This window comes from Callionymus lyra, chromosome 9, assembly GCF_982586985.1.
Source record: "Callionymus lyra chromosome 9, fCalLyr1.hap1.1, whole genome shotgun sequence".
In the NCBI taxonomy this organism is placed as follows: domain Eukaryota; kingdom Metazoa; phylum Chordata; class Actinopteri; order Syngnathiformes; family Callionymidae; genus Callionymus; species Callionymus lyra.
In genome coordinates, this window is record NC_141826.1 from 142,555 (window position 1) to 165,232 (window position 22,678).

The 22,678-nt window shown below is 41.6% G+C and overlaps 3 protein-coding genes across 5 annotated transcripts; 1 reads left to right on the forward strand and 2 right to left on the reverse strand.

Annotated features, from left to right (window-relative positions):
* Window positions 1-1,299: 1,299 nt before the first annotated feature.
* Window positions 1,300-15,220, reverse strand: ctsf (cathepsin F). 3 transcript variants are annotated; one of them, XM_087798697.1, is made up of 15 exons: window positions 15,162-15,220; window positions 14,828-15,092; window positions 12,009-12,119; window positions 11,477-11,558; window positions 8,610-8,665; window positions 8,460-8,523; window positions 7,923-8,036; window positions 7,702-7,850; window positions 7,517-7,613; window positions 3,334-3,414; window positions 3,146-3,265; window positions 2,856-2,920; window positions 2,699-2,789; window positions 2,558-2,616; window positions 1,300-2,280 (listed from the first exon to the last, which is right to left on the reverse strand). In XM_087798697.1, exons 2-15 carry the CDS (start codon window positions 15,071-15,073, stop codon window positions 2,206-2,208), a joined length of 1,410 nt encoding a protein of 469 aa, XP_087654823.1. In that variant the 5' UTR covers window positions 15,074-15,092; window positions 15,162-15,220; the 3' UTR covers window positions 1,300-2,205. The 3 variants fall into 3 exon arrangements, with proteins under 3 accessions (XP_087654823.1, XP_087654824.1, XP_087654822.1); XM_087798698.1 differs by having other exon boundaries at window positions 8,460-8,520; window positions 14,828-15,172; XM_087798696.1 differs by having other exon boundaries at window positions 14,828-15,172.
* Window positions 15,221-16,510: 1,290 nt separating this feature from the next.
* On the reverse strand, window positions 16,511-17,045 carry LOC148071379 (uncharacterized). Its single transcript, XM_087799222.1, has 2 exons — window positions 16,966-17,045; window positions 16,511-16,886 (listed from the first exon to the last, which is right to left on the reverse strand). Exons 1-2 carry the CDS (start codon window positions 17,043-17,045, stop codon window positions 16,574-16,576), a joined length of 393 nt encoding a protein of 130 aa, XP_087655348.1. The 3' UTR covers window positions 16,511-16,573.
* A 149-nt stretch (window positions 17,046-17,194) lies between these two features.
* On the forward strand, window positions 17,195-18,031 carry LOC148071380 (uncharacterized). Its single transcript, XM_087799221.1, has 2 exons — window positions 17,195-17,423; window positions 17,592-18,031. The coding sequence occupies exons 1-2, from the start codon at window positions 17,195-17,197 to the stop codon at window positions 18,029-18,031; spliced, it is 669 nt and encodes a 222-aa protein (XP_087655347.1).
* Window positions 18,032-22,678: the final 4,647 nt, after the last annotated feature.

Consider the following 22,678-nt stretch of genomic DNA (forward strand, 5'->3'; position numbering starts at 1 on the left):
GTCATCATCCATGATGGACAGTAGTTTGTCCAGTGATCTCCTCTCAGCAACTGTCACCAGTGAGTCCAGCTTCATGCCAACCACAGAGCCAGCCTTTCTGATCAACCTGTCCAACCTTTTGTACTTCTCTTGGACACATTCCCACCCCAACACACCACAGCATAGAGTTATCGCCTAAAGGGTGATTTTTTTTCTTACTTTTAAATTGTTTTGTTTTTTATTATATTCAAACCTATAATCGATGTATTTTTTTTCAACAGAGAATCGGTTATTTTAGACTGGTCCCTCTTGCCTTTACATGAGGCTGGTAGTAATATCAGAGGTTCAGAGGCAATCCATGCTGCAGGAATGCCATGGCAGAGGTAAAACCTTATGTCAATAAGGACTTTTACACATTTTTACATATTATTTATGTGTATTTCATGATTTTAAAGTCAAATGTTGTCACCACTGTCAACTGAATGACCCAATTAAGACAGTGCCACCATCTTTCACTCCAATAAAGGCAAGATAAACCGGTGGGTTGTCATTTTGTGAGGTTTTTTTCATTGGTGACTTAATGTGCATTATTTAATAATTACATTTTTATAAATGGATACATAGTTTGGATATAATCTCAAAAACTGTTTCTCCAGGTGAAATAAACATGGGAGGTGGTGGGTTTTGACCTGATTTGTCCACTGAGGCAGACACTCAATCAGAATAAATATATTTTAACCATCACAGAACCGTTTACAAAGTGGGTGGTTGCAAATAAATATTTGTTGCACATTCTCAATCTTGTGCTGGCAGATGCTACAGACTGTGCATTGGCTAGCGGCTCTCTTTTTTCATCTATTAAACAACAATGCCATCTTTATCAAAGATTCCTACCAGAGGATGAACATCTAAGAGGAGGAAAGCAAAGACCCAAGACATAGACGTCTTGCACACATAGGAGAAATACGCTGGTTGGCCAAGGATGTCGCTTTATCGAAGGTATTCGGCTCTTTTGGTAAGCCAGACCGGGCTCTGTATGTTGATGTCCTCCACATCCTCTCAGCAATTATGGATATCAAGAAAATCAGAACCACTACTAGAGTCAAAACAATGGGATACATCTCCCTGCTCAAGAACTATGAATCTATACTAACATCTCAGATTTTCCTGACAATCTTCGAGGTCACCTCACCTGTGTCAAAATACCTGCAGACAAGTGGAATGGACATCCTGACAGCTCATCAGATGATTGTGGCTGCAGAAACACAGCTAAAAGATATGACCAGTGACTTTACCTAAGTCAAGGAAGCAGCCGACACGTTTGTCCAGTGGGCCAACAATTTAATAGAGGACCAAAATGGGAAGACAGAACTGTGGCATAAATAAAAGATCTATGCCTGGAGAGATGTGCTGAGATTAGGCTTTGACTGATGCTGAAAAAGCATACGAGATATTTAATAAAATAAGGGACACTGTCTTAGGGAGCATCCATCAGCAATTAAAAAAAAGGAAGTCTGTATGCTGATTTTGCACTTTTCTCTATGCAAAAAATGTCAACCAGGTAACAGCTAATGCTGGTGGTTTCCCAGAAGCACAACTGCAAGTTACGTAAGTGTCTTCTGCCATTTGATGACGGAGCAACTGTAGCCATTTTACAGAATGAGCTCATCAGTTTGGCAGGACGGTGGAAGAAGTTCAAGACCTATGTTTTTGAAGAATACACAAGCAAGACACAAAAGGATGGCCTAAGGGGTGCTGAAGATGAGGTGGAGCTGGTTGAAAAAAAGTGCTTGTCTTGCAAGGACTGTGCACTACGCTACTAACGCATGTTGAGACAGTACAACCTCATCACACATGCATATCACATCATTGGTCTTGCGTACAGGTTCCTGCTCCCCCTTTCTGTCACACAGGTAGCATGTGAGAGAAGCTGTTAGATCCTGAAATTCATTAAAAACAGGCTCAGAAGCTCTCTCACTCAACAGCACCGTGAGGCTTTTATGCTTATGGCTACTCAACCAGAGTGACACCATAACAGATTCACAATTAAAATGACATCACTTAACTGTGAGTGCAAGAACACATTGCATCTTAGACTTAATATCAACCGTTTGGCAGAACTAGTTTTGTAGGTGCGTGGATGATAAGGAAGGAGGTTGAATTAAATTAAATCGTAACAACAGGAGTTTTTTTTCTTGATGCTATTGTTGTGCTGCAAAAATTGTTTTAGTTGACGACGGCAGAGGAGCCCATCTTGTTGATGCCACAGGCTTTGGCACCTCTGTACAGGTAGTAGTAGCCCTGAGAGAGACAAGTGGTATACGTTAGAAAACAAAAAACATAAAAGTAACCTGAAGTAAACCTGAATCCTTGCATCTTACAATTACATAGTAATAACATATTACATAGACATGAATATTTCAATTCAAAATATTGATTCATTTCTTACAGCTGATTCTCTACTGTTAATGTTTGGCAAATGTAAAAAGTTGTTGGGCCACAAACAAGAATGCTTAATTATTTTGGACCCTTGCCTGATTGAGGTTTTCCCTGCTTAAGTTTGTGACAGTTGACTCACCTGTTCTCCATAGTCCTCCCCCCAGCTGTTCTTAATGGCCCAGAAAGGAATTCCTTTACCTGCAACACACATAGTCATTTGGTTTTTATTTTATGGCAGAATAAGTCGATTTTACAATGTTTTAACGTTTCCATTACTTACGCTCTCCGTATCCCACCAGCAACACAGCGTGGTCGATCATCCATGGGTTACAGAATATCTTTAAGGGGTGAGAGATTCCCTTTCTATAGAACTGAAGTGGAAACACAGACACACATATTTCCGATTTGCATTATCATCAAATTGAGTCATATCTCACCTGCATGGCGAAAGCGTTGAGGGCGACAGAAACTGGTCCATTCTCAGCCAACCAAGCAGCCATCTCTGAAGGAAGTAAAATAAAGTGCGAGAACACTGTATGAAACTCAATTGTTTCGTCATGAATTAAAGGATTTTGGTTCAATTCACGTCATCTCAACTCTCAAATTTTCTGACAATGTAAAAACATGCAGAGGAAGTTACTGGGTCAAAATTAAAAGTAAAACTAAAATGAGCTAGTGTTTGTAATTAAGCTGATACTGTATGCAAATTACTTCACTTCTTACCCACCTTGCTCGTCCTGGGAAATCTCCACTGAGCTGTTGATGTAGGCAGCCACTTTCTTGCTAATGAAGTCACACTGCTGCTTCTTCCCCGTGTACGAGTAGTCCGTCTCGGACTCCAGACCACCTGAGATACACAGGTAGGGTTATTTAGAGGTTTACTATTCACCTACAGCAACAGGAAACAACACTTACCCAACTCCTTGATGGCCTCATAAGCGTTGGATGGCAGCCCACCCTTGCACGCTTGATCCAGCCCGTCGCAGTCCACCAACTCTGTGATTGACAGGTTTGAAAGCATAATTTATTTGTGAAAATGATTCCAATTTCAGTTATGAAAAAATACATCACTACTAGAATAAATACACAATTGTATTCTAGTAAAATAATAATACTGGAAAACTGGCCATTTAGAAATGTTTAAGATCGCTATCCATAAATGCTATTAATATTTCAACCCTTCTTATATTTTCCTAAATATATTTAGTTTTAATATCTTATTTCTCTTTTTTCTGCCTTTTATTAGTCCTTTTTAAGACTTTTGTCATTATACTTTCTGTAGTGCTTTTATCCGTTTTTTAAATAAAAATGGATCTAATAACACGAGGAATTAATGAGTCCCTGAGTCTATTAGTTTTGCATCATGGGAGGAGCATTTGTGCACTCCATCTGCTTCTCTGCTCACTGATGACAGTGTTCAGAGGATGACTGTCATCATCCATGATGGACAGTAGTTTGTTCAATGATCTCCTCTCAGCAACTGTCACCAGTGAGTCCAGCTTCATTCCAACCACAGAGCCAGCCCTCCTGATCAACCTGTCCAACCTGTTGACACTCCTCTTGGACACATTTCCACCCCAACACACCACAGCATAGAACATGACACTGGCCACCACAGACTGGTAGAACATGCAGAGGAGCTTCTTGCAGATGTTAAATGATCGAAGCCTCCTCAGAAAGTACAGTCTACTCTGAACCTTCTTATATACATGGTCTGTGTTGCAGGACCAGTCCAGTTTACTGTCCATCCACACACCAAGGTACCTATAGTTGTCCACTATCTCCACCTCATCGCCTCTGATGGACACTGGACGTGGCTTTGTCCTGGACGTCCCGAAGTCCAAGACCAGCTCCTTGGTCTTTGAGGTGTTCAGCTGCAAGTGGTTCCTCTCACTCCAGTCCACAAAGTCACGTATCAGACTCCTGTACTCGTCTTCGCTGTTGTCCCTGATGCATCCAACAATGGCAGTGTCGTCGGCATACTTCTGGACGAGACTCAGCTCTGAGTTGTAGCAGAAGTCCGAAGTGTAGATGGTGAAGAGGAGAGGGGCCAGTACTGTCCCCTGAGGTGCTCCTGTACTGCACACCACAGTGTCAGACTTGATGTCCTTCAGCCTGACATACTGTGGTCGATCAGTAAGATAGTCCGTAATCCAGGAGACCAGACCAGGGTCCACATGCATCTTAGTCAGTTTGTCCTGCAGCAGAGTGGGTTGGATAGTGTTGAAGGCACTAAAAAAGTCCAGGAACAGGATTCTCACTGAACCGCTTCCTTTATCCAAGTGGGAGTAGGTCCGATGCAGGAGGTGAAGGATGGCATCTTCCACACCAACTGCTGGCTGGTAGGCAAACTGCAGTGGGTCTTGCGCGTGCTGGACTTGTGGCCTGAGATGTTTGAGGACCAGCCGCTCCAGTGTCTTCATCAGCTGCGAAGTCAGTGCCACCGGTCTGTAATCGTTCAGCACACTCGGTCGGGTCTTTTTAGGGACTGGAACAATACAGGAAGTCTTCCACAGAGTTGGTACTTTCCCCAGCCGTAGACTGAGGTTGAAGACATGCTGGAGTGGCTCAGCTAGTTCAGCAGCGCAGGTCTTTAGCAGTCGAGCAGACACCTTATCAGGACCAGCAGCCTTCCCTGGACGAATCCTCCGAAGTACATCCTGTACCTGGAGTGAGGTGAAGCTGGGAAGTGGTTGTGCGGAGCTGAGGGGGACACAAGAAGGTGGGGCAGGTCCTGAGGCGGGCAGCAGTGAGGGTGAGGAGACCTGCTCAAACCTGTTGAAAAAGTTGTTCAGACCACTTGGCTCCTCCACCGTGTCCACTGCAGTCAGTGAGGCCTTGGTCTTGTGTCCAGTGATGGTTTTAACACCATCCCAGACCTCTCTTATTTCTTCTCGGCTCAGCTTCTCCTCCAACTTCCTCCTGTAGGTGTACTTTGCCTCCCTCAAGCATCGCTTCACCTCCTGCTGAGCTGATCTCATGGCGTCGCTGTCCCTGCTCCTGAATGCCACTTTCTTCCTGTTAAGGACATCCTTGACCTCCTTTGTTACCCACGGTTTATTATTAGGGTAACAGCGGACAGTCTTAGAAGGGGCGACAACGTCCAAGCAGAAATTTAAATAATCTGTTAGACAGTGTGTCTGACCCTCGATGTCCTCACCATGAGACCTCAGCAGCACATCCCAGTCTGTTGTTTCAAGGCAGTCTCTGATGGCATCCTCCACAGCTGGTGTCCACTTTCTGATTGTCTTAGTGGTCACAGTCTGTCTCTGCACCAGAGGAATGTACTGTGACTGAAGGTGGACCAGGTTGTGATCGGACCTTCCAAGTGGAGGAAGAGGTTTGGCTCTGTAGGCGTCCTTCAAGTTGGAATAAAGAAGGTCAATTGTCCTGTTATTCCTGGTGGGACAATCCACAGCCTGATGGAAAGTAGGCAGAGTAGAGTCCAGGATGGCATGATTAAAGTCTCCAGAGATGATGATAAACGCGTCAGGATGTTGATTCTGAAGTCGAGCTGTCATTGTGTGGATCTTCTCACAGGCAGATGCAGCCGCAGCGCTCGGCGGAATGTAGACACACAGCGAGATCACGTGACTGAACTCACGCGGTAGATAATATGGACGCATGCTGACAGCCAACAGTTCTAAATCTTGACAACAAGAGACTTTCTTTACAGTAACGTGTCCCGGACTACACCAGCGTTTATTCACGTACATGATCAGACCTCCTCCTCTGCGCTTCCCACACGCGCGCGCGTCTCTGTCCGCTCTGATGGTGCTGAAACCAGGCAGCTCCACGTGTGAGTCCGGAGTCAGCTGAGTGAGCCACGTCTCCGTGAAGATCAACAAGCTGCTCTCTCTGTAGATCCACTGGTTGTTGAGGGCAGACAGCTCGTCGATCTTATTCGTCAGTGAATTGACGTTCCCCATCGTGATCGTTGGGATCGTTGGTCTGTGACGTCTCCGATTGTCCGTTAGATTAGCCTTTAGTCTCTTCCCTGCCCGACAGCCTCTGTACCGGCGCTGAAGTTCGATCGGGATCTCGTGGCGATCTCCAGCCCGTGCCATTGACTTCAGCGATAGTAGATCCTCTCTTGAGTAAACAATACAATTCTCCCCATGTTCAAAAGTATCCATTTAAAAAATTATAGTAAAAAAATTAATAAAAAACAGAAAATTATAGAAATTGCTGCAGAGCTACTGGAAGAGGCAGCCGTCCTCGTCGGCGCCTTTAATCCTTAGTATACAATACATATAAACCTACATATCAACCTTCTAGGATGTTACGATCCTTAAACTCACATCTGTACAACAAATCTCTAAATGTAGATTTGGAACCAGGGCCTTCAGTTTTCAAGCGCCTCTGCTGTGGAACCACCTACCAGCTTCAGCCCGGAGGGCAGACACCCTCTCAATGTATAAGAGTAATTTTAAAACTTTAGTTTTATAATAAAGCCTATAGTTAAGACTGACCAGTCCTCCTTCTTATACGGCTTGGATTGTTGAAGCGGGAGTTTTAGACACCAAGCTCATTGTCTGGGTATCTGTTTATTGTGATAAGAATATAAAAGCAACATCAATTCTGTCGCCCTACGTCTATACTCTCGCCTTTTCTCTCACTGCGTCCTCCCTCACTCTTTTCTCCATCCATCTGTCTTCCACCGACTCTTCTAAAATTGAATCGATTTGAATTTAATTTAATTGAATATGGTTGTATGTCTTTTTGTGCCCTGTTAAAGACTTGTGTCCTGTTTAGAGTGTCCCCCACCTCTCGCCCGAAGAGGCTGGCTTCGGCCCAGCAATCTTCATAAGGAAATAGCTGCAAAAATGAATTCATGAATAAGTGAAATGCCATTTTGAATATGAATATATAAATATGAAAAGTAAAAATAGAAAGTATGTATGCACAAGGTCTATATTAACCTTCAGATACGTGTGCTATTGAAGACCATTTATTGTAAATAAAATTGAGACTCATGGTTTAGTGTACTTAATTTTTCTTTTGTGTAATGTTGGGCTGCTGACAAGAATTTTTTCTCAGATTAAGAGGTGAGGCCTGCAATATGAATGTGATCTTACAGCTCTTTAGAGACCATTACCTTGCTCAGACAGAGAAAACAACCTTCCATTTTTCAGGAACCACTGGCCTTCGATGTTGCCGGTGACTGAAAAGGCCCAGCAGGAGCCGCACATCCCCTGCAGGACATTAGCCCATTAGGAGAGAGTACTGCCAATCATACAACTTGTGCTGCTTAGATTAATGAATCCATAATTAACCTCTCACCTGGTTCTTAACAAGACTCACTGCTCCGTGATCCCTCCAGTCCCAGCTGTCTGGGGCGGGGCTATGGGCTGAATTAGCCGGTTTCATCGGCCTCTGAAGAGTCCACTGGCTCAGCAAGGGGTTCAGATATGTGGAGCGGAATTCCTCCTCTGCAGAACATCAGTCAGACGGGATCAGCTTGTGAAATCGCAGACACCCATTTCATGTTTGTCGACAGTCACCGCTCAGGTCGCTAAACTTGGTGACGCCATATTCAGCAGAGCCCTGATCCAGAGACTGTAGCTTCTCTGCCATCTTCACGTTGTTGCAGAAGATTTTCAGACGCTGGTCCACCTCTTTTTTTTGGCAAACAAAGAATTTCAGTCAAGATTAAAATTACTTAATGGGCTGTGTATGAAACACTCATGTTAAAAATGTGATTAAGTAATTAAGCGATAGAGACAGAAGGTCATAGTTGCACATGTTTTTCAAAATAAAAGCATATTTTCTCAAATTGGTTAACAAGGAGTTTTTTTAACCTGTCTAGGATAAAACCTAAATGATACAATCCCTGGTGAGTGGCAGCAGTCAGAAGCCATGCAAAAATGAAATGAAGATCCACAACCTCCTTGGCAGAGGCATGAAATGTAAATGTAATGAAGGTGCATCTGTTGCACCTACAGACTCACGATATCTTCTTAAAAGATCTAACTTGCTTTAAAGCAAAATAACTATGTATATATCTATTTTGTGTGTTTGTATCTGGTGCGCACGCTCACCCTCCTGGCTGTTGTAAGTTTTGTTGTACTTCCCCATGAACTCTTTAAACTGGCCAAGAAGCTGCTGATAAAACATAACTGTTATCAGCAGATTCAGGCAGAAAAAGACAAACAAAAAAGTTGTGAACAGCTGATTATGCAGAAGATCACCTCGACAGGCTGGCTTCTGCTGAGTTTCTCCATCTTGTCGGCCTCTTGAGGTTCACCTGGGAAAAGATCATCTCAACCTTTAAGTAACAAAAATAAATATTGCTCCAGAAAAGAGAAAATGGAGCAACAGAGCGACTTATATTATTTTAAAATATATTTTCTCAAATTATTTAGGTCTGTTTACCTTTCGTTCATTCTATTTTTAATATCTGACTGATCTGATACAAAGTGACGCTTGGGTGTTGTTGTTCATCAGCATATCACCAATATAAACTTTACATAAATATTTCTTATGAATCTCTACAATCAATCTCTCAAGTTTATTCGTGCGAATTGTTGCTGCTGATCGATCAAGTGCATAGAAGTCAGATGTAGACATGCCGTACTCTCTCTCACAACACCGAGTTATTTCTAGTTATTTCTAGCAAGTTAAAATTATATTTTTATTGACAACCTAGATTTATTTAAACAATAAAAACAACATTATTTACAAAATCACGTAACTTAGTGAAGGTTAAAATGAAATGTGTTTTGTACATGTCCCTTTTGTTTACAGTAAATATTATTTAGATTTTGTTTATACTATATTGCACTATTTTTAACTTATTAATATTTATAGTTATACTTTTTATATATACATCTTTCAGCTGTTTTTTTCGTTGCTCGTTTCCTGCTGTGTTTTCTGTGCAATGACAATAAAAGAAAGTCTAAAGTCTAAAGAAGGTATGAAGAATTATATATAGAAGGATGGTGATGTGAAGAACTACAATGTTGTTAGTAAATAAGATGCGCTGTAAAGTTCTAATAAATACATCACCAGCCATGAACCTCACTGAACCTTCCTGTTATACAAATAAATCGGGGCACACTGAAGATTTAAATATTCAATTGAAATAAAGAAATTCGAGGCCTTTTCTGAAAATTGATTGTATTTTTTTTTAAAGATGCCATTAAATTTGATTTAGAATTGATGTTTAAAAAATGAAAATAAAAAAATCTCCTGAAATTCATTTTTTGATTTGCATTTCAAAAATGAATATTGAATGTTCGAACTGTAGGTACACAGATTAGGATTTAATTTGGAATACTACCAAAATTATATTGCTTGTTCTACTCTACTTTTTCTAAATACCTCAACTTTTTCAATATTTGCTTAAAGTTTTATTTAAATAAATTTTCCCTTTGAGTTATTTTGATGCGAGATTTATAACTCACTCATGGAATTAACAAGAATTACCTTAAAGGCCTTGACACATCGATTATCGGGCGTCTGGCGCCATCAGCAGTCCTGTGTGGTCAGCGCCCCAAGTCCCTTTGGTGTGCATCCCCCAGTCGGGAGTCGGCGTCCTTGTCAGAAGAAAAAATAGGCGGGTGCACATGTTCAGTCTGGAGTCGGGAGTCTGGCTCAATGGTCAATCTGATTGGTCGAGTGCTAGGTTTAGCTTGTGAATCAGCGCAGGAAAATGAAACGAAAGTTACTACTGTAAACACTAGATAAGCAGTGATGGATTTAACCACACTTTTATCGAAAACTTCACACCAATATGATCATGTGAATGAAGCAGCTCGATGCGGCGCAGTCTAGAAATGGTTATCTGGTCCTTTCACATGCATCCAGCGTACGTTATCATAAAATTGGAACACATCTCATCACCTCCTCCACCATGGACTAATTTATTTACATTAATGTATAGAATTATTGTCCTAATCACATGCAACCTTTCATGCGAGTGAGCTTCATCTCAACATTTGTACATTATCACCATGACTGATTCATAGTCATTTTGTGCTAATAATGATACAGAAGGACAATATTTTTGACATTACTTTAATGATCATTCTAGATCATCACAATTATTATCCTTTATCTTGCGCGACACATATGGAAATGCCTCCGAGCTGCCACTGTAAGATCCAGGAGTATTTTCTGCAACTTCTTTCTTCCACAAAAAGAAGACCAATGCTGACAATGCCAGTCTCTTTATTTTCATGTCGTTATCCATCGTAATTTTCTTTTATCTTTCGTTTAACAGGTGAAAACACCGACCATTCTCGACTAGTCTCAGAGCATTTACAGCGTCACCCGCTGTTGCACATGTGCAGCACGTACACATGCGCAGCACGTACACATGCGCAGCACGTACACATGCGCAGCACGTACACATGCGCAGCACGTACACATGCGCAGCACGTACACATGCGCAGCACGTACACATGCGCAGCACGTACACATACGCAGCACGTACACATGCGCAGCACGTACACATGCGCAGCACGTACACATGCGCAGAACGTACACATGCGCAGAACGTACACTTTTGTGGCAAAAGTGTTAAAAGTGTACGCCTTAAAGCCCTAGACACACTGCGCCGACTGTCAGCATCTGACGCCATCGGGCGGTCCTGTGTGGTCTGACGTAGTCTGGCGCCGTCCCTCCGGAAAAAAAATGCCTTGTACACACCAAAGAGACTGTCAAGAACGGTCAGTGTTTTCACCCATCGAACGAAAGATCAAATAAAAATATGCGTGATAACGACACGAAAATGAAGCGACTGGCATTGTCAGCCCTTGGTATTCTTGTGGAAAAAATATGTATTATCTGGTGTTTACAATAGTCACTTCCGTTTCAGTGTTCTGCACTGATTCACTAGCTAAACCTAGAACTCAACCAATCAGATTGGCCAGACTCCGACTCCAGACTGAACGCGTGCACCCGTCTCTTCTTTCGTCCGACTAGGACGCTGACTCCCGACTGGGGGTGACACACCAAAGGGACTTGGGGCGCCGACCTCATGGGGCTGCCCGACGGCGTCAGACGCCAGTTAATCGGTGTGTCAAGGCCTTTAGGGACGCCTGTCTGGTCTTACCTTTTGGCTGACATTTTTGTTTGAGAATTGTTGTGCTCCCCTGCCAAGGATTGTCCCAGACTTCAAACACACAAATCTCCGTCTGATGGAGACAACAGACACACACACAGTAATGATACACAGGAAAAAAAACAATTAACTAAATACTTCTGATCAGATAAATTGTTCCACATTTTACAACCCTTTTCACATGTTGCTTCATTGTTCAAGATTTCAATGATAATTAGTCTGAAATAAAAAAAAAATGGAAATGCAATTAAACTTAAAGGAAAGCTTATTTCTAAGAAACGTTTTAAGTTGGCAATTAAAAAAAAAAAATTAAAAAAAATTGGCAGTAAATAAAAAAAACACTGGATTGAATTTGCGTTTTTCGAAACAACTATGTTGCAGTTGGTGGTTTATTACATTATTATAACTGAAGTCACAAGCCAAGTGATCATCCCACATTTGAAGACACCAGCTCATCACATAGATTCAGATACACAATTGCTGCAGTAATGAACCATTTGAACACACAAACTATTATACAAACCTTGAGTTTGTGGGCCTCAGGATAGAAGTCACATGTCCTCAGCATGGCGAGTTTCTTGCACTGGGTGTTGCTCAGTTCCACTGTGATTGTGTAGCGTATTCCCTTCACCAGCTGAAAATTTCAAGTTCATTATGATTTTGAGTTCTAAAAAAAACGTAACTAAATGAAGGTTCATTGAAATTAATCTCAAGGCATTTTTGAAATTTGGAATATTTTTTTACACTTACGTTGATTTTAATAAATTATATCGTTTAATATTTATTCACATATTCCTCTATATTTGTAAATACATTTGGTTTATTTGGATGCCAGCAACCAACCACACTTCCAAAAGGACACATCCTGAATATTATCTATCATCACTCCTTCTGATCTTAGCTAATGAACACCCCATTTATACTTTTTCCTCTTATTTACGGGGATACACCCTCACATAAATAATATTATTCCTGCCACTCTTTCTACCTCTCCAATCACCTTTCTGATATACACAATCTTTCCACTCATAATGTTCTACATTGGACTCGATACGTTATAAATCCCCTTGTTCATTTAAAAGCAGATCTTTGTCTTTTTCTGTCTCCGTCCACTGGTCCCAAGAACGACAAAGGACAGCAACTCGCACCTTTTACACCTGAACGGTGTGCGTGGAACTATAATTAGATTCTGATCCACAGACCTCAGAGCCCGAGCTGGGGTGTAAGGCTGGATCATATCAGTGATGTAAGGAGGAGCTTGACCGTGAATAGCTCTGAAAGTAAGAACCAGAATTTTAAAGTTGGTCCTGAAAGAAACTGGAAGCGAGTGAAGAGTTTTAAGGATTGGAGAAATCCATATAAGGTCTGGTGTATGTAGTATTTGGGTATGCAAAATATATGAATGAAAGACATAGTAATAATATTTGGAAGGTGTTTGAAAAGTGTCAAGTGCAACTTCATTTGTGGTTATGGGAGATCTCAGAGTGTTTTGGATTTTAGTAAGAAAAGTGAATTGTGTGCCAAAAGCAGGAAAATAAATATATTGATTTACAAGCCATATATTTTGATAAAGGGAGTAGGTCGGTGACGCTTTTGTTCATGATGACAGGTATATAATGTCCCATAGGAATTGTTGTCTAGAATATAATTAATTAATTAACCTAAAACTGTTCAATATAATAACTTAAGTAATCCTCCAACCCATTATATGCCCAATTAGAGGTATTATTAGAAACTCCCAGGATGCCACGCCTCATCTTTTGGCTCTGGTCATGACTTCTCTTCCATGTGTTGTCCAAACAGAATAATTAGAAAAATATCAGTGAAATCTCATACCCTGTCATTCAGCAACTCCACAAGTCAGTAATTTTGCAAGGAAAGTCATTGAAAACCAAGAGCTAAACATTTAAAATAGCAATGCTACAATGTGAACAGGAATCGAATATTTGGATCACATGATCACATCAGGGAAACCGGCTTCAGCAGCTTTCATTCTGCATGTTACAGTTTGATAAAACTGACGTGGTTTTATTTCACAAGAAAGTTACTCTTGTAGAGAAGACTTATAGCGATCAGATGCAGATAATTTTGTTTGTCATATATAAAAACAAGCTTATAATTCCTTTACATTTTTTCTGAATTGTGCGAAATAAAGGATTAACATATTCACTATAAAACGTTAGATGTTGTCTTAATAAACAAAGATCATCAAAGAAACATCATTTTGTGAATGAGAACATATTTCTAAGTTTGTGAATTATCTGCTTGTTAACACATGTTTGTGTTAATATTAATTCAATATTGATCATTAATGTAACTCTGATGTGAACATCTCAACACGACTAATTTTTATATTTAACAATCCAAATCTATCGAATTTAATATCAAACCAACTTCACCGCGGTATTATAGTGCAGTGTCTATACTGTAATTGTGCAAATCCTGTATTGATAGTTGCGTATGTAGCAATTGTCCGACGGTGTTATGAAATCCTTTGAGTTCATGTCTGACTAAACTTTATAATCTACTGGGTCTGGCTGACGACAATTTCAATGCCTCTGTAGGTACAAATTCTGTCCCCCCCACTTCCTACGTGATGACGTCACACGCGGCATATGCGAACGTCTCTTTAAACTATTTTTTATGGGTTAAAGAAACGTCAACAGAAGGTTTACATGATACTTTTTACCACACATAAAACATTTATATTGACAGAAAAGACGATGTTCTGAAGCTGTTTTACTAATAACGCACAACTGTACAATGCAATACAAACATTCGAGTTCCGAAATAATTCGCTTATGTACATTTAATAATTGATTTAAATCGGGAAGAAAAAAAATCGGAATGAAAACTAAATAATTACTGAGGTTTTTATGATCCTAACTACAGACAGGTAGAGTACAGAGGTGTACAGTTGTGCGTTATTAGTAAAACAGCTTCAGCCAATCAGCGGCTTCGTCACATGTAGCGCGGTCACTTCCGTTGGTCTCAAAGTCACGTGTGTCGTCAGACCAGGAAATGAAAGAACAGAAAGTGATTATGTTGACGAACATCGCCTTTTCGTCAATATAAATGTTTTATGTGTGGTAAAAAGTATAATGTAAACCTTCTGTTGACGTTTCTTTAACCCATAAAAAATAGTTTAAAGAGACGTTCGCATATGCCGCGTGTGACGTCATCACGTAGGAAGTGGGGGGGCAGAATTTGTAACAACACCGCCACTGTTGTCGACAGAGATTTATGTGAAGGCCCGAGTATAACCTATTTACGTTGTATTGTAAATTAAATCTCACCAAATACAAATTTTAGTAATTAAATGTTGTATCTGACAATAATTACCTGTTTGGTGGCGGAGACGAGATGGCTGACTTTACGGAGGTGCATGGCGTTGGAGCCCATGTTGTAATGATCTTCGGCGAACTTCAGAACTTTCTTCAAGCCTGGATCGCTTTCTTTCAGATGAATGGGAGAGCCAGGAGGGCCTAACCGTGGCCCATCCAGGTCCTCTCCCAGCCCCATCACTGCGGCCAGAGCCATTGTTGACGCCGCAAGCAATAGCAGGCAATCGAGTAGTCCTGTCGCCATGTTAGAACCACTGTTTTCTCTGGGAAGAGATCGGGTTCGTAATCAGTTCTGTTTATTATTTTTTAAATAGCTGTTACACAAAACCAACCTGGGTCACTGCGGTTCTGTCTGTTGTCAAACAAAAACACTTAGTGGGAGGGGTTTAACAAGAAACAAATGGTGTGTTCATGAGCAGTCGGAAATCCTTTTTACATGACAAACTCGCTGAATCTTTACAAGCACACTGGTGCGTTCTCTGATCACATCCTATCAGTTATACCTTAACAATTGTGTTTAAATAATCTATATAACTGCAACGGCTGCCAAGGCTCACTCTTTGTGTGTGCGAGTAAAGCAACTTAGAATTTAGACTTTCTTTATTGTCATTGCACAGAAGAACACAGCAGTGAAAACTGGCAACGAAATGACGTTGTTTGGCAATCGTTTAAAAAAAAGCAGCATATGGTATTTTAAAGGGTACGTGACGTCATCAAGTTTGCGCCGCAGGGATACTGCAGGTTCCCCCGATCCTCTACTGATAGGACAGAAAGTGTACCTACAGCGCCATCTACTGTATGTATATATGTCTGTGGTTTTAGGGCAGTGGCACCTGTCGTCACAAACGTGAAGTGACGATGTTTTGACGGATGTGACGTATCATGTTAAAAAATATAACTTTTTCGAGAAAAAATAAATAAAATAAACGTTTTAATGATCAACGCTCGTTTTGTGCAAGTTTATTCATTTAAAGAACACACATTTAAAAGCAATTGAAGGAACATTTTAAATACTCAATGAAGTGCTGTGAGGTTCATGAGTGAAGTCAATTATAAGAAGTGGAAAATAGCATATTATTTCATTATTCATACAACAACATGCAACTCTTAATGGTTTATATCAAACCATCATCATTCTCTTAGGTTGACACTTAAACAAACACACACAGAAACACATTTGTCCAACCAAATATGTTTATTAAATGTCAATATTGTTTAACGAGACTGCACACATTCACCAACGACATCACTGACACACGGTGGAACCGCTGCCCCCAAGTGTCAAAACCGCATATTGCCTAATTGTATTTTTCTATTTACAAGACCTTATTTTCATTATTTATTGCGTTTTATAAAAACACATTTACACAATCCTATTGAATGTGTCTAAATATGTTATTGTGTCTATATAAAAATAACAAAAGTCAAATAAAAAAAACACTGACAAACAACCATCATGAAAAAGTGCAAAATAATTTATTTAAATTAGCACACAAAGTGAAAATGCAATAAATATAAATGAATGTGCATATTGAAGGACAGAACCACAATGAGAAGTGCAAAATGCAATAGAAATAAATGAACACCCACGTGGAAACACAACTACAAAAGTGCAAAAGGCACAATGTCTAAACTGGCTACAGTTTTCTCTGTCTCTTGTCTTGTAGCCAGTTTTCAAGGGTCTTGGCAGCACGCTCGCAGAAAGTCTCGCTGCCATGTCCATGTCTTTGGTTGTATACACTGGCTATAAGTGTTGTACGCCACCTTTCAGGAATATTTTCTTTTCTGGACACCACTCGCCTCCTCCTTGGCCTCCGCTGCCGCTTAAGTGTTCTCCTCCTTGCAGCAGCTGGCCGCGGACGGGCCGCAGAACAGGAAGGGCTCCTCCCAGATTTGGAGGAAGAACAAACTCGTGCCTTTGGCCGGAAGGCGACGGGAGACGATCCAGCTTGCGCTCCGGTGGGTGATGGGAAACGGGCGCCACAGGAAGGCGGGGCGTCTGATGGAGTCCTTGAGACAGGACACTCAACTCCTGGTTCTTCTGACGCCGTTGGAACCTGAGAGGTAATTATTGTTAGATGTGTTACTTTGTCATATTACTAGATCACTATTTTGTCAACGATTTGACTGACTTACCACTGGGTGAGTGTCCGCTGATTCACCTCAAACAGCTGGATCAACGTGCCATCCACCACCCGCTGGCTGTCGAGAACCATCTCCCGTAGTTGACCGTAACTCCGGAGGATCGTGGACCATCTTGGGGTGGACACTCCAGCCTTCTTGGTGTCATTTTCTGCATGTTGCACAGCTTGATGCACTTCGCTTCAACCAATGGCTGGTGCTGGGCCACTGAGCCGGTTACAGGATGGCCGATGAAGCAGCGCTTGACGCTCTCGGCACCTTCCGTGACTCCCGCCCGCTTCGGAGCTTTGAAGCGGCCGCTCACCAGACGCGGTTGATACCTGTGTACTTTCCAGGTCTGTGGAACCGCTCATCCCACATCCGTTCGAGCACCAGCCAGCTCAGCTGCTCCACCGCCTCCCTGACAGTGCAGTCATCGTTCCAGCGCATCAGCCCCTCCAGAAGATACGCCGGTAAATGCACTGGTTCCTGGAGATTAAATAAACATGAGTCAATGGGTTTAAGCTGTGCAATGATCCTGAATAATAATGCCAATGGTTATTACAACGGTGTCTCGTCACTGAGAAGGACTGTGGTGTCATTGTTAAGACTCGTAGCTCACCTGGGATGAACCTGTTTAGGTGGAGGTGGAAGGACTGGACAGGGACGTGGAACCACGGGCACACCTGTAGCACGGCAGCTCAACGCCTTTCCTCAGGGTGCCTGTCTTCATGTACAAAGACACGCCCTTGGGTTCCTCGATAAACAGCACGTGTCTCCGCCGCTCCTTCCAGATTTGCTGGATCCACTCGTGGTCCAACAACAGAACGCCCAAAGTGTCCTTCCTGCTCGCGCTGTCAAACAGACTGATCAGCGAACCGATCTGTTTGACGGTCACCTCCGTCCCCCTGGTCCTCCTCCGGCAGTGGCGCGCCAACTCATTCCGGCTGATGAGACCGTCGACGGCGTCCACCGAGACGCAACCGGCCTCCCACGCCACCATCTCCTCCTTTTTGGCACGACGTCCTCCGGATCCCACTCGAAGATGCACCTCGAGAGGCGGGCCATGAAAATGCCGTAGAGGGGATGGGCCTCCGTGGTGACGCCGGCGCAGAAGCGGAGCATTAAGTGCCATATGTCCAGGCGAACCGTAAGCAGCAGCCACTCGGAGAACATGACCTTCACCCGAAAATGGCGGTGCCTGCTACAGAAGTCTCTGTCCACTCTGTACCTCTTCATGAGGCCGGCCGCCATGGCATCCAGGCCTTTGCCCTCGCTCGCTGTGAGGACAGAGACAAGGACCTGGCCGTGCTTGTAGCACCACGCAGCTGTGCCCGTAGCGGCGCCGGCCAGTTTCTTGGTCACCTTTGGAGATAATACTAAAGAGTCAAAAACTATATGGTGTGTATGCAATCAGTATTCTGTGTGTAAATAAAACATAGTATTGTAGGGCATTATAATAGGTGCTATGATACCTTTTTGGTGGAGTCCATCTTCAGGAAGGAACCCAGGACGCTGGTGATCTTGGCCTTGACTTCCGGAAGGCGCCTCAGAACATCCCTGGCTCTCCGCCGCCTCCAAAGGTGCCATCAGATGCTGTGGGTCGACTCCCGCCGAAAAACCGGATATGCATACATTATTCTGAAAAGAGAAAAGGGACTGTTACGTCTGGTGATTTGATATACTTTATTAATCCCTGTCAGGAAAATGGAGTCTCCAGTACACAGCAGGCAGAGTTAGTGAGACAGTGGAGACAAGTGTCTGTCCTGAGTGAATGCCATCCCTTCCCCCAGCTTTGTTGTGCAAAACACTGGCCATCCAAAAAACACACCTGAATGGGCAATAAAACATTTAACAACCAAGACATTTAGTCACACTTTATTTGTTTATTTGACAGGCTGGAAACGTACAGTGTTTTTAAAAGTAACAGAATATCTACTACATCTGCAATGTTTGTTTGTAATCGTCTACACACAAGAGTCTGTCACGTTAGGCAGCTACTGATTCGTGAGACACAGATTCATTCAGTGAACGAGGATTCACATCCAGGGATTCGCGAGACACGGATTTGTTCAGTGAACGAGGATTCCCATCCGGGGATTCGCGAGACACGGATTGGTCCAGTGAACGAGGATTCTCATCCGGGGATTCGCGAGACACAGATTCGTTCAGTAAAGGAAAATTCACATCCAGTGATTCGCGAGACACAGATTCGTTCAGTGAACAAGGATTCGGCTGTGTTTTCGGCTGTGAACACACCTCAAGATCTTCTCTATTTGCCTAATTTCTCACGAATGTCTGTGTACTGGTCCTTGTTTGGAACGCACCGGTCGCCCTTTTTTCTTTTTTTTGCATTGTCCCTGAAGTGCAGTGAATGTGAACCTCGGGTCTGAATCATTAAACCTAGTAACGGATTGTTTATCTGCGTTCAGGAAGTAGGAGAAATTGCAGTCAGGGCTCTATAAGCACTGAGTTAGTGATTTGGTGAATGAACAATCTGAACAAATCTTTTGAATGAATACTTTCAATGAACTGATTCTAGCGATTCAGTACAGTCAAAAGAACTGCCGATCCCATCACTATCCTATTGGACAGAGTTCATTTAGATGAATAAACTCTTCCTCTCTCTGCCAAGTCTCAGAAAGACATATAAAATCCAAATTTACTCTTGTAAAAAGATCATTTAGAGAAAAGGATTTATTAGTAATGGAGCAAACATTCAAAAGTCCCAAGTTCAGCACCGATGACGTCACTGATGACGCCGGGTCACTGACAGGTGTGCAGAGCAGGATCTTTTGAAGAGAACAGCAGAGGTCACGTGGGTGACAGCTGTCACTCACGTTCAACTCTGTTGTAAAAGCCGAATTAAAGAGAGGAAATGAAAAAATCTTAACACCTTTCGTTGAGGTCCAGGCAGCGGCAGTGCTGACGTGTCACCACTCTCTTCAGTGAGAGGAACGTCAATCAAACATCGATGACATCCAATGACGTTGGAGTTCTTCCGAACGTTCGCGACTGCGCATCTCATCCGCACCTGTACTCTGGATCTCCTTCTCGGTCTCTTGTGGAAATCGCCCGATACCCGAGAGTTCAACCGATATTCCACAGAGTCCGATTCGATGAGAAGCGGAGGAGATGTAAGGAGGAGCTTGACCAAGAATAGCTCTGAAAGTAAGAAACAGAATTTTAAACTTGATTCTGAAAGAAACTGGTAGCCAGTGAAGAGTTTTAAGGATCGGAGAAATGTGAGTTCTTCTACTTGAGCGGGTTAGAATTCTCGCTGCAGAGATTTCCTGATGTTTCTTATCAAATTTTTGCTGATGAAATCCAGCTCTACTGCTCTTTTAATCCAACTGAGCCCCAGAGGCTGAAAAGCTTAGTCAATTGTTTGTTAGAAATCAAACAATGGCTGAGTGAAAACATTTTACAGCTAAATGTGGACAAAACTGAAACTCTGGTGATTGCTCCTGATAAGATTCCAGGGTTGAGTCAGTACTTGGGTGACTTGGGTCAGTCTGTCAAACTGAGCCAGAGAAACCTGGGTGTTGTAAGACATGTCTCTCAGAAACCGTTTCCTTTAAATGAGAAAAATCTCTAAACTTAGGAAAATGTTGTCACAACATGATCTGGAGCTTGTAATCCATGCGTTTGTTTCTTCTCGTCTGGACTATTGCAACAATTTTCTTTTAATGATGACGTGATGCAGATATTTATTTCATTTCAAATTAGCAACAATTAGATGCATTGTTATGAGTAACAATTTAAAATTGAATAAAAGGCCAACTCTCTTTTTAATTTAGACAATGTGTAGCGTTCGCAGAGAGAGAGAGAGAGAGCATGAACGTTTTATCAACTTTATGATAATGCTGATTAGGCTGCTGGGCCACAGACAACGCCAAAAAACAGTGAACACACCTGTCCCTGTCTTCTTCTTCTTCACAAACAGAGACTTGCGATGCCTTCAAGGACCTCCGTAAACTCTGAACTTAACACTTCAAACCACAGTTACAATTGTTTGTATTCTGACATGGTTGACACCTGAGTAATTATACAAGTTGTTAGACTTGAGAGACATTACACTGTGATTTGCTCACCCAGCTGTGCAGGAAATGAATAACTCAGGTTCTCTGATCACTAGACAACTGGACACAAAACTTACTTATGAACATAAACGCAGCACAACCAAATGAACGTGTGATGCTCTCAAGGCAGTGGTAGTTGATCCGAGGCTGTCCCAATCACTGTCTTAGACTGATGTTAGACCCAGCCACTGAATTTGCATACGGACAACGAAATGTCAAAATGTCAAAATGATTGACCTATACTGTATCTCTTAATCTTGGAACCTCTAGAGTTGCTGTTGTTATATAGAATCATTATATTTTGTTATTTTCAATAATCATCCTCTGGTCTAAATAGCTTAATGTTTGGTTTGGATTACAGAGATAAACAGTATTTGACTCAACTGGCTTTATTATACATTTGTAGCTATATTGATTGGCTTTCAAGCTTCTTTTCCCAGCTTTTTCAACTTCAATTGTGTTCATTTTACTTATTTGGTCCGTTTGCTTCTAGCTATGGTAATTAATAACTACATCTCTTACCACAATCTGCCAGCAAGGAATGGTATGCATTACCTATCTTTTTCTGTGCAAAAGGTGACACGGAGGCCCTAAAATAAGTGTGTTTGTGGTATACCTTGTGTTGCCACTGGGTCAATATGAACTAGGGATAATTATTTAAAACATATCAGCTTAATTCAAATCACTTAGCTACTGTATATTCCATTTTCCCATTTACAAATATACAAGTTAAGGTTCAGCTCCTGAAACACAACAGGGAATGATCAGCATTAATGCCAAATTTTGCAAGGACAGTATAATTTTCTCAACGATACTAAATTGAGGAACATATTCCTTGAGAAAAGGAGAAAATACATTTTTTGTTTCGTTTTTCAGCGGCTGCCGTTTTTTTTAGAAAAAAAAATCAAAACTGACAGAGTTGCAGTAGAGGGACACGCTCCAGAAGTTGATCCCCTATGCACCTGATAGGAGGAGGAGAGTGGCGGAGTTGCAAGACCAAGGAAAAAAACGAGCTAAGAGGACAAATTGTTTAATTAAATACGTTGTTCAGGAAATTGTTTATGTTCATTATGTTTATTTAGATGTTATTATGCATGAATATAGTCATTTGGAATTATTTGGCTAAATACCTTATAAATAACTAAACTAATAATGGACTTCATTTTGTCATAATACTATGCAGTAAAGCAGCCGTTATGTTTGTGTCTATTGTAATGCATATACCGTTGATTCAATGTCGATTTATTGTTATAATTGTTCTAAATGTAATGTTGTTTTAATGTTGTTAATAACATAGTTGAAACAACGTTGATTCAATGTCAGAATTGACTGAAAATCTAACATTGTTACAATGTTTATCATAGCGAGCACTTTCAGTGTAGGTTTCAATATCAGATATCAATGTTGAAACTAACCATCCGCCTGCCAATGTATCAATGTTGATTCAATGTAATGTTGCTATCTGAGTCTACAATCTCCTCTTTACCCCTGTCTTAGTTACTCAAATTATTGGGCGGCTGTGGCCTTTATCCCTCTGTAAAACACAATACGCGTCTTCATTTGTTATTTCTGCTAGTAACTTCAAACAAAAATAAAGCGTATCGTACGTAAATATCGTTTCGAAGAGAATCGTTTTATTCTGAAAA

Excerpts from the sequence above, each read along its gene's own strand:
- ctsf (XM_087798697.1), bottom strand. The coding sequence starts at position 15,073 with ATGGCGACAGGACTACTCGATTGCCTGCTATTGCTTGCGGCGTCAACA. Across the intron at positions 12,120-14,827 it reads TCGTCTCCGCCACCAAACAG|CTGGTGAAGGGAATACGCTA; the intron begins GTAATTATTGTC and ends TGAAATTTTCAG. Across the intron at positions 2,281-2,557 it reads GGGAGGACTATGGAGAACAG|GGCTACTACTACCTGTACAG; the intron begins GTGAGTCAACTG and ends TGTCTCTCTCAG.
- LOC148071379 (XM_087799222.1), bottom strand. The coding sequence starts at position 17,045 with ATGGTTCTCGACAGCCAGCGGGTGGTGGATGGCACGTTGATCCAGCTG. Across the intron at positions 16,887-16,965 it reads CAGCGGACACTCACCCAGTG|GTTCCAACGGCGTCAGAAGA; the intron begins GTAAGTCAGTCA and ends ATTACCTCTCAG.
- LOC148071380 (XM_087799221.1), top strand. The coding sequence starts at position 17,195 with ATGGCCGATGAAGCAGCGCTTGACGCTCTCGGCACCTTCCGTGACTCC. Across the intron at positions 17,424-17,591 it reads CCCCTCCAGAAGATACGCCG|GTGGAGGTGGAAGGACTGGA; the intron begins GTAAATGCACTG and ends GAACCTGTTTAG.